This window comes from Centruroides sculpturatus, unplaced genomic scaffold, assembly GCF_000671375.1.
Source record: "Centruroides sculpturatus isolate CEXI.00-Female unplaced genomic scaffold, Cexi_2.0 scaffold88, whole genome shotgun sequence".
Taxonomy (NCBI): domain Eukaryota; kingdom Metazoa; phylum Arthropoda; class Arachnida; order Scorpiones; family Buthidae; genus Centruroides; species Centruroides sculpturatus.
The window spans coordinates 126,814-138,822 of NW_019384431.1; the positions used below are offsets into that span (position 1 = coordinate 126,814).

The 12,009-nt window shown below is 35.1% G+C and overlaps 1 protein-coding gene across 1 annotated transcript in view; it reads left to right on the top strand.

Moving 5' to 3' along the window:
- LOC111619753 (multidrug resistance-associated protein 4-like) overlaps window positions 1-12,009 on the top strand; it is a 55,199-nt gene that overhangs the window by 15,629 nt on the left and 27,561 nt on the right. The window contains exons 7-9 of the mRNA XM_023361572.1: window positions 1,017-1,106; window positions 1,170-1,266; window positions 2,837-3,013. Coding sequence (XP_023217340.1) covers window positions 1,017-1,106; window positions 1,170-1,266; window positions 2,837-3,013 — 364 coding nt within the window. The remainder of the gene's footprint in view (window positions 1-1,016; window positions 1,107-1,169; window positions 1,267-2,836; window positions 3,014-12,009) is intronic.

Here is a 12,009-nt window from a genome sequence, read left to right on the forward strand (position 1 = left end):
ATAAATTCGCTAAAAGCTTAATTTCACGGTAGCGGTGATAATTTTATAAAAGAGTGAAAATGGTAATAACAAATAAAATTTTCATAAAGTGTTACCACTGTCATGATACACGACGCTTTCTATCACTCTATTCTTAATTTAATTCTTAGATATTGACAACAAACGTTCTTAAAACATTTATATTACTTTATTTACTTTCAGAGTGAATGAGTCTGAATTGTTAATTATTTTCCTGTTGCACTCATGTGTATTGTACAGAACAGCGAATTGTAATAATTCATAAATTAAAAAAAAGTTAATGTGCGAAAATAAAGAAATTACAACTTTTTAGCGTATCAGATTACAGTTGTCCCTGATAATCCGATAGGTATGAGACCAAAGGCGCGTGTCAAATTAACAAAAATGTCCGGATAACCGAAGTGATTACATATTTGACCCTGTTTTGCTTGCAGTAGCCTACAATATTCCCTACTCCAACTGTTCGAACAAAATTGCTCACGGAAAACACTAGAAATGTGTGTCATTGTGTAAGAATTGGGTTGGGAGATTCATGAAGCCACATGCTTCTGTGCAAGCAGATACCTAACTGGGACAGGAGACTACAATGACCTTAATGGGAGGTGCGTGGTACTACTGAGCATGTTGGATTACAAAACGTCGGACTCTCAAGGGACAACTGTACATCGCTTTAAATTGGTTACTGGTCTTTTGTAATCTTACATTTTCTGAGATGCTTTATTTCCTAACGCCTAATTTTTTCTTTCTACTCTTAAAATTCCACATTGAAAATTATAATATATTACAAGATAGCCCATTTTCTGTTTTTATGTAAAACGATAAATTTTCCAAATTTCTGAACTATTTACATCATATAGAATAAAAGCTACTATAAGATAAAACAAAATATTCGAAAAAACTAAAAATATATAAAAATAAATGAAGGTTTGTTCCTGTGCTCGCGAAACGTTTCCTTATAAATTTATTTAATCAGAATGATGTGTTTTTCTGTTTTCTAGAGCCCTGTATATAGATGCGGATATTTTCCTCCTTGACGATCCATTAAGTGCTGTTGACGTTCCAGTGGCGAAAAAACATATATTCGAAAAGTAAATATATAAAAGTAGTATTAGATAAATTTTTTATATATTTTAACATTTCGTTTATTATAGATGTATAACGGAATATTTAAAAGACAAGATTTGCGTTCTGGTTACACATCAAATACAATATTTAAACTCTTCGAGTAAAATTTTACTGTTAAACAAGGTGAATATATTGATTGTTTACTTTAATTGATTTCTATTTAACTATATATATAAAATTGCTTGTCCTGACTGACTGAATGACTCACTCACTCATTCATCTTCGCCCAGAGCAAACCAATGAACCTAAAGAGGTGAAATTTGGTACACAGTTAGGGTACGTTATGAAAACGCACAATAAGAGAGGATTTTTCGAAATTTCTCCGCGGGGGGGACAGGGAGAGCATTAAGGCTTAACCGAAATAAAGGCTACTACTCTATTATTTTAGATGCGAGTTTTTGTTCTTATCTGCGTTTTAGTAGGGTATTCCATGAGAATGCACATTAAGAAGGAATTTTTGAAATTCCCCCGCGAGGGAGAGGGAGAGCATTAAGGCTTAACCGGAAGATTTAGTCTTCATCCAGTACTTAGGTGTATTAAATTAATAACATTTCAGACATTGTTTTAAATATCATTATCTATTTCGATTTTTAAAATGTTCGAACCGTTTTAAATTCTAATTTGTTATTGCATATTGGTTCGATTATAGAACGATTGTAAACGTTCCAGAAAATTGACCAAATTAAATATAGTTCGTTTTATTCTCGGCAATTCTCATCATTCTCAGCGGTAGGTGTTATATAACAATTACTACGGTTGTTAAAATACTGAATATAAATGGGGTTTGATTGCAAAATTCTCGCGGGCAAAGTCACAGGTAACAGCTAGTTTTTAAAAATAAAGAACAACAAAAATGATTCCGCCTAAAATATGTCTTGTCACTCAGGCTGCCTTCGTAAACAAAAGCAGAAGTTTATTAGCAAAAAATGTTAATGTAAAAACTATTGCTTATCACAATAAATAACACCAACACAATTAGTTATGCTTTCTTTTGTTGTTTGTTTAATGTGTCATCATTTTCCGCTTACATAATATAAAAAAGTATATACAAGTAACGAATCTTAATAAAAAATTTATTTAACATTTATAACCAGCAATATAATTTTCTTAACATATAACACTATTTTTATGAATGTGTTTTAGTGCTTAATGTTTTCATTGTTTTAATTTATTCTTTTTCAGCTCTTGTTAAATCATGTTGAATTGACTACAGAGCATTTTTCAGTGGTTTAGCCTTTTTCATCGTCTTCCACAGATTTGTTGCTGTTAACAAAACCTCTAATGTAAATTTTTATGTTGGATATTCAGGGATACGTACGTTTACACTTTTGGAAAAGTTGTACTTGTGCACATCATTACAGTTGTTCTACCGTACATTGACCCTTTTATATTTGTCCTTTATAACTCCCTCTCTTTCTCTTTTTGTAAACTTGTGGAGTACTGCCATTGAAAATATTAACATTTATTATAAAACTTTAATAAATTAATATGCCTGGGCCTATAATCAATTGGTGAAGAAATAGCTCCATCTTTTTTGAAAAAGTTGACAAACGATTTTCTGTCAGTAAATTTAATAAACATAGGTACTGCATATACAAATAATTTTTGGATATGATATATTTATTTATTCATATTTCATGTTTTTATGTATCAATGAGAGAGAAGCAATTATATATATATATTATTGTTTCAGGGAAGATGTGAATTAATTGGGAATTACAACGAAATGGAAAATTTGAAAATGTTTACAGGAAAAATATCAAATCAGGATATTGCTAAAAATAGCATTGACTTAGAGACTGCACTTCTCAATGATGATGAAATAATTGATGATTCTCCATCTATTATCTTTGATACAAACAACGGCGATTGAATTGGCGATTGAATTGGCGACAACGGTGAGGTAAGAATTATTTATTAAACAATTATGTTGGTTTCAACTTTAGACTTAGTTCTTAACTTCTTGTGTTAATTTCTGATCATACCATAAAACTATTCGTATTGACAAATAGATTTAGTAATATAATTAATGTATTTATATTAATACTAGCAGTTGAGCCCGGCGTTGCTCGGGCAAAATGTAACGATAGCGAAGATTAAGATAATTACATTATAGCCAATCTTACCCGTTTTCTCAGAATGGAAGAATTAGGTTGGTCTGTTTCCAGACTAATTAGAAAATTTTTAGATGGATTTAAAAATATGTTCGATTTCTCGCAAAAACGGAAAAAACCGCATCTATGCCTGGAAATATTGCACGTCGCTTTCTGTTAACACTTCAATTGTTACTTAATCACTTCCATTGTTAACACTTACATTGTTAACACTTCCCCGCGACAAAGAATTTCGAAAAATTTCTTCTTAGTGTACGTTCTCATGACGTATCTTAACTGTCTACCAAATTACCTTCAATTCCTAACCGTTTGGGCTCTGCGCTTATTATTATTATTTGGAGAGACTATTTCAAGGGGCAATTTTGGCAACTAAAAATAATATTCAAAAGAAAATTCAGAACTGGCAAGAGCTCCTCATCTTTTAAGTTTGGGCATTGTAAAAAATATAAATCAAATCAACCTTTTATTACCAAATACACTAAGTACACTTTACACAGTTTTCACACTTTGTTTTCGATTTATATTTAGTCTCTGTATCACTTTGACTACTCACACTTCACCGTTTGTTTTTATTCACGAGCTGCACTACTTTGGAATTTTCACTTCTTTTTCGGTTCTTCCCTTCGTCACTGATATCAACCTGACGTTTGGACCCACGAAGGATTTTGCTGTATATAAACTTACCAGTGGGTAGTCCCACCCATATAAAAAAGCTTCGAATGGTCCTCAATATTCCACAACGTTCGAGAACATTCGAGAGTGTTCTGTAATGTTCCACAATGATCTGGGATGTTCCGGGATGTTCCCGAACACTTTGGAATGTTGTGGAATGTTCTCGAATACTCTCGAATGTTCTGGACTAGAAATTTCTAGAAGAGAAATTTCCAGCCCTTATATGTTCAACAGCCCGCCCTTCAGGTAAAAACGGGAACCTGCTTCATAGATGGGAGATAAGAGCTACCACACCATATAACTCCTTTGACCGTACCGGGACTTGTTTTTGAGTTTTATCGGCACGCACATTGTACACTTACCTTTATTATATATATTGATATTGATGAAACATTCAATGGCAGAGCCAGAATTTTGAAGTTTATATTATAGAGGAGAAGGTGGTATTATGGAACACTGCGGGTATTATGGAACCACCCCATTTCGAACTGATAATAAAGGCTAACTGTAGCGGAATGTGGCTAAACTGAACTAGGGAGACATCCATAGCAAGGGAAAAACCCATTTTACTTCAGTTAAACGGTTGTCCGTATTTAATCAGCAAATTTGTTTTTTTCAAAATTCGCAAGTTTTGAATGCTAAGTGAATTTAATTATTTTTAAAATATAAATCGTGTAGTTGTAGGTTCACTGGTGCATGTATTCCGTTCCAGAGACTTAGGGGTACATATTAATCTGTGTGATGTTCACGTTTTTTAAATTTTGGTCTCGACAGACATAAGTTAATTCGAGATGGCGATGCGTGAAATACGGACCCCATTGGTGCTTTTACAGTAATATGGAACTCAACTCCTCCGAACTTTCTATTTGCAAGCAGACATTCCTCCAGAGCAATTTGTGAAAAAGACACTAGGTAGAAAGCCAATTCTTCCCGAGAATATCGAAAAAGAGCTGCTGGAATATATATTGTTGATGGAGGTCATATTTTTCTATTATAAAAGCATTTTTGCGATAAAATACATTGGAGTAAATAATTTTGTAATTATTTAACATTTTTTGTCCTTTCCTATTTGTTTTTGGCTACATTAAAGCATTTTTTTGAAAATATACAGTAAGGTTCCATATTACCACCCGATTTTCTCTAAGCCTACTTTCGGACTTTTTGTACAAAAGCCTTCAAAAACCATACTTATAATTACACTAGCGAAAAATCCAATTAGGAACATTTAGATTACTAGTTACCAGTACTTTTCGCACAAAAAATGTGGGTGTAGTTATGATACCTTGTTTACAATTCACTAAAATGTAATTGGGGTTCCATAATACCACCTTCTCCTCTATAAAACTCATTTTAGGAAAGAACTGTTTTTCAAAACGTTTTTTTTTCTAAATTCAGTAAAAATTGAAAGCAATCTTTTTTTGCATAAATATTATAATATTTTCTATGTGTTTATGATTATTGCATTATGCGCATTTTAAAATCAAATTATGAAATTTTCAATATGTTACGTCTTGAAAAGTTCCCTAATTGTAAAAAAGAGTAATATAGAATTCAAAAATATTTAACAGCTAAGTATTTTTAAATTTATTCACTAACACAGCAAAAACATTTTTAATTTTTTCAATTACCAATAGAAACCACGTTTTAAAATTTTTTTTATGTAAAATTCGAAATAAATTGCATTTATTTCGCTATTGATTTAAAATAATACCAAGTTTATCGCTAATATCTTTATAAAATCAAATAAAAATAGTTTAATATAATAGTTTTATTTTCATAATGGTTTTACTTACACTTGAAAATTTCTGTAAAAGTAAAATTTTGAAGAAAAATTGTTTTATGTTATCAAGAACGATATACAAAAAGTTTGGTTATTGAAAGCTTATAATTACAAAATAACAAAAACAAAAAACATTTAGAGACATATTTAATGGCAAACACTTTTGTGAGAAGCCGAGGGCCACAGAGTCACTCCCTATTGAACTCTTAATAGGCAACATTCTGCAAAGACCGCTCACGTATTCGTTTCGAAGAGCTTTTTATCGGATGGCGAGGGAGTAAACAGTTCAACAGATGTCCGTGTTTCGGAGTGACAGGAGACAGGTTTTTGATTCACAGACAACAACAAGAATTTATTATATAACTAAACCTACGATACATATAACTAAACCTAAGATTAGATGCGGTTAAATTGTAACGCAGAGTTTACGAAAAACAAAAAGGGGTTACACAATATTACGGTTCAAGTACCAAGCCAGGAATTACCAAATAAAAAACAAAAATTTCCAAAACCACATATAATAATTTACGATAAATTTAAGTTTTTATTATATATATAATAAAAACTTAAATTTATTTAAGTATTTTAAATATATATATATATGGACATCTATGTCCCTATATTTCACTTTTCCACCAAAACTACACATCGCACGTGAATGGTGTTTGTATGTGGTAGTAGCCCCAAGTCTCCATTCCATTCATGCACCAGGGGGTTTGCGTCTCGATAGCTATAAGGGTGTGGGAGATATGAGGCTCAAAGTGGTTGAATGTTGCTTTCTATTTCGAATGTTTTGTTCGAATTTAATTCGAACATAAAATTCGAATATTGGTTCGATTATAGAACGATCGTAAACGTTCCAGAAACGTTGAAAATAGTTCGTTTGACTTGACGTGAACAGGAAACGTCCAGAAATAGAATCGGGACCAGGTCTCTAATTAGTCTGGAAACGGGGGATCTAATTCTTGCATTCTGTGAAAACGGGTAAAATTGGCTAAAATGTAATTATCTTAATCTTCACTATCGTTACTTTTTAATAAACCCAGCGAAGCGGGTCCTTGCAGCTAGATTCTAGTTTACTTATAAAAATAGTCTTTATATATGTATAAAAAACTATATTACATACAAATGTACGAACAAATAAAAACCCAGCAAAGCGGGTCCTTGCAGCTAGTTTTGAAATAAAAAACAATAATGGGTTAATTTCCCCAACAGTTAGTTGAATAATTGAATAATTGAAAATCACAATAATCAATAATCAAAGAAAATATCAAATAGAAAAAAAATGCTTATCTCCACCTCAAAAGGATTATACTGCCAATGATACACCGTCTGCTAATATATCCCAGACGTGTCTACAGCCGTCGTCACCACACGCTATCTCACACGTCTGTCTTTTTTTCTTTCTTTCTTGTCTTATTAATATGGAGACTCTAGCGTGTTGGCTTTTTCTCCGAATTACTCCGCTTAGAAATTAGGTAAAGCAGTTGGTGCGGTGAACAAAACGCTCCAAAATTTCGATATGTTGGCAGTGGCATAGCGTGGGTGTCATCTGCCCGGGGCGGATGAAAATTTCGCCGTCACCTTATTTAGTTATCTCAATTTAAAATACTAAAATTCAGTTTTGTCACAGAATAGGTAATGAAAAATTCCGTGCTGTTGTTTCCACCTTTTTAAAATCGCCGACCGTGATGGCAGGCAAGGTTTGTTCGAACAGAAGTTCCTGGCGCATGCATATATCATTTTTCAATGAAGAATAATTTGCAGTGCATGCTGGTTCTTAGTGACAGTTAGCAACTAGGGAGATTTGGGTAGGAGTAACGCAAGTAATTTAGATGACTTAGCCCTATTAGATATTGGAAGTGTATATGATTACGAATGAATCAACGAGTAAAAAAAATAAAGGTCAACAGGTTCGTCAGGATCTCCCCATACAGCGAACCGGACGGTAACACTATTTTGTGCTCATTTCATACTCATCATCATCATCATCATCAATATTTATTAAGGTATACATTTATACATATTCTGGTACTGCAGTGAGCGTCACCAGAATAAAAGACAAAACATTATATTGGTTATTTACATACTACATTATATTAGAGAAATATTGTGTATATATAACGTTAATATATTGATAATTGTTTGTGTGATCATAGTAACAATAATTAGACACAATGTGTAGATACAAATATATGTACATTTAAATATATGATAATTATCTAAAGGTAACAAAAGAAAAAAAAACAAATAAGGAAAATAAAATAAATAAGGAGTTGTAACAAGTAGTTGCTTGAATCCAGTAGCACCAAAGAAGCAGAAAGTCACTGAAACACGATGTTCAGAAAAGTTTGCCAGAGCATCATTTAGAGGTCTGGGAATACTTGTGTCACTCCAGTCTACTGCAACGAGTTATTTGTTCAGTGTACTCAATAAGTAAACAAGTGTTGCTCCATCTTTCTTCTATAATTTGATCATATAACATTTCATACTGTCCGGAATCGTAGGTGGACAAAAGTATAGATTTACCCCTTCATTCTCGATCAACTTTTAATTAATTATAATTAAACATAAAAAATACTTAAAACTGAAAAAAAAACAAAAGAAATGCGTTCATTATGAAGAAAAAGCTTCAAATTTTATTTTCTTTTGTCTTGTCTTTCTGTGAAATTTGACACTGCTGAGTCATTGTTTACACGGCTGGAAGACCTTGAAAATAGCTGGAGTCAGATTTCCAGGGCATTCTCATAGACGTCTTGGGAAGAAAAGGGTTTAAAGTAGGGTGAATACTAGCTGGCCTTATATTGTTAAATATTTTTAAAAAATTAAAATTTTAATTGCGATTTCCGACCCCTCTAATTAATTAAATTTATATATAACTAGCTTACCTGTCGCGCATTGCTGCGATCTCAGAAGAAAGGAAATTCAAGCAAACTCGTTATGATAAAATTCAATTTACATTTTATTATTTTTATTGAAACTTATTATTATTATTATTCATTTTCACCGGGAAAACATTTCAAAGTGTCGTTTCAATTTTATTTATTTATTGGACTGTTTGTGGATACACAATATTTTTTGTTTTTCTGTCTGGTGCTTACATGTATTAATCGGAAGGTTTTTCGACGCGTGAGCCGGCCACATACAGTTGTCCATGCGAGAAGCACGGATTCTCCAAATTTAACCCACACACTTGCAGCGATTGTCAGAAGTGCGATATTCCTCATTTTTATATATTTTTTAAAATCCTTTATAATTTTCATTATTTAATTGCTCCTTCCTCTCTTCTTTGGCGCGTTGTGAAATTTCTGATAGTTGGATAATAAACCGTTTTATTGTAATTTGTCTTTTTAAATTATTTTGAGTCAATATTGAAAAAGGGGAATACCTAGATTGGTAAAATAGGCGAATTTCTTCCTACAACTTCGGTCGTTGTTCGGGGTACAGTTAAGATTTTAACGAAGTTCGAGCGAAAACATAATTAGCAAAAAAAGTCGAAATAAAGTGATTAAACAAAAATGATTACAAATATCGTAAATAACAGTTCACAAATGCATATATAGAGATATTTTTTGAAGGGGGAAAAGGTCTTCACAATTTGAAATCGATCGAACACACTGTGCTCGAATGCTCGTGTAAACGCGCGCCATCTACCGTAGGATAAATGTACTATGCCAAAAACCTTCGCGGGAGTGTATTAAAAAACTTTCCGAACTTTTATGGCAATCGTACTATGCCACAAACCTTCGCCGGAGTATATTAAACAACTTCCCAAAGTTTCACGGCAATCGGATAAACGGTGTGGTAATGCATGAAGGATAGACAGACAGACAGACACACACACACACACACATACATTCATTTTTATATATATAGATAAAATCTATTAATTAAAAAAATTAAAAAACTATTGGAGGTCTTTTCTGACATCTGAAAGTAGCTTTAAATAACTTTACCGAAGGAAAATCCGTGCGCTGAACTTTAGAACAATGAATTAAATTTGATAAAAAATCCCATTAAAAAACAATTAAGCTTTAATCGAGCCTTATCAAACGCTAATTAAAATCGCGATAAAATTTTTTCGCGCGGGCAAAAATTTTTGCAAAAATTTGTGGACCTAAAAAACATTCCAAAAATTGAAAAAAAAAATTGTCAAAAGTGGCCTTAACGACCAAGTGTTTCATAACGCTATGAAAAGTTGACGAGTTATCTCGTAAATGGGAATGTGCTGTAAGGTGGCTGCATTCAGGGGTCCACCACGGTGGTTGACCTGAGGAGGGAATGGAGCGAATTATAGTATTAGAGGAAACTGTCTCACGAATAGTGTCTACAAAGGCGTTAAACAAGGTTGGAATCGATTCTTCAGAGGTCCAAAGCTGACTGAGTTTATTGCAATAATGACTCCAGTTTGTAGAAAAGTGTAAATGAGGGGTAGTCATCGAGATAGGGGTGCCCAAAATAGATAGAGTGATCGAAATAGGAGCGTAATCACTGGTTAAGGTGTTCACAAAAACATTCCACAAGGCGGAACCTAATAGGTCCCTGGAGCAGAAGGTCAGGTCTATAGCTGATGATCTGTTTGGGTGGAAATAAGTTGGTTCTCCTGAGTTCCAACAGCATAAGTTTGCAGATGAGAAGCAATCGAAGAGGGTGCAGCCCGCGATGTCTGGGCATTTGCACTCGTTATCCCAATAACGATGATGAGCGTTCCAGTTCCGCCCACACTGTGCAAGGGTGGTGATTGCCCCACAAAAGGAGGTCCAGTGAAACAGCCAAAAGTACGCCATTTGAGGTATACACATTAACAAGGGAGAGAGGAGCCCGTGAAAAGTATACCAAGGTTTATTGATATTCTATGCGGGTGATCGCAGGACCAGGGGGCAGCTGGTGGGCGGACCACTGATGAGAGACTGCTGTTAGGAGACCCTCACCCCGAGCAGAGGTGCGATCATGGCGGAAAAGAGTGAATCCTAGAATGGAAAAGACCACCACAGGAGTTAGCCACGTCTCCTGTTCCAGGAGGATGTCTGCAGTATGCAGCCAAGATGCCGCCAAAAGGAGATCACGTTTAGAGCGAAGACCTCTCGCGTTCCAGTGTATCAAGCGGAAATTTTGCAAGTTGATTGAGGAGTTAGACATTTTGCTTGGGGTTGTTGGGCAGGTGGCAGAGAAGTTTATCCTGCTCGGCTGGGGAGGCAATACAGGGGTTATCTAGAGGGGTTACTCTTGTGGACCCCGTGGAGTACGTGAGATCCTTATTCAAATTTTGACCTTCTGAGTCGGATACCGCCAATGGATTGGTGGGACGATGTTTAGGTCCCTTCTTCTTCTTTGGGAGTTGAGCAGGAGTCGAAAGGCCCGCCGGGTGGAACGAACGCTTATTTGACATGGACATAATGAGATCCTTGTCCAGACTTGGCTCACGAAGAGAACCCAAAGTTGGGTTAAGTGGCTGAATAATTGAGTGAAGACGACTTAACTCCATGCATAACTTCTCCACTATGGATTCCAATTGGGAAATACGATTGGTTAGGATCATAATATCATCTCTGCCTAATAGTAGAAAAAGCTGGCTGGTTTTCACAATGAGAGGTCCTCTCAGGCAGTTTTGGGAGAAGTTGAGGCCACTCTTGCATATGATTTTGGAGAGTTACTTTGCGAGCACTTGGCTTGTAGATAAGAACAGCGCTGGATGACACTGAATTTTAACAGTCGTGCCTCTTGCTGATCGGTTGGGAAGCAGGGGGAGTCTGCAGAATATTCTCCTCTGCAACGCACACAGCCGGCTGCAGCAGCGGTACATGTGGTCAGGTCATTGTCACCCCCACAAGTAATACATTTGTGGCGGCTGCAGCATGTCGTGGTCAAGTGGCCAAAATTGAAGCATCGCCTGCATTGGTATGGGCGAGGAATATACCGCTCACAGTGATAACGTTGGTAATAGATAGTAATTGATTCCAGCAGGGAGGCACTGGTCACAGACATGTAAACAGTGAAGCTAGGCAGAATGTTATTCCTGTCCCGTCGTGTGAAACGACGTATCTTTAGGATTGGAAGCTGGGAGTCCGAGAGGATATCATAAATTTCTTGGGCTGTGATTGACATATCCACCCCACGAAGGAGATAAGCAGTGTGGGCACAGTTTGGTGCCAGGTGGCCAAAGACTGTATCCTGGCAATATCAGGAATACGAAGAGTCGCCTCTGCGACCTGGTTTTCCAGAGTTTTGATTATTAGAAGAACACTATGAGAGTAGCGAATTTCTTGCAGCAATTCCGGTCAGGGGAAATGCGGTTTGAGA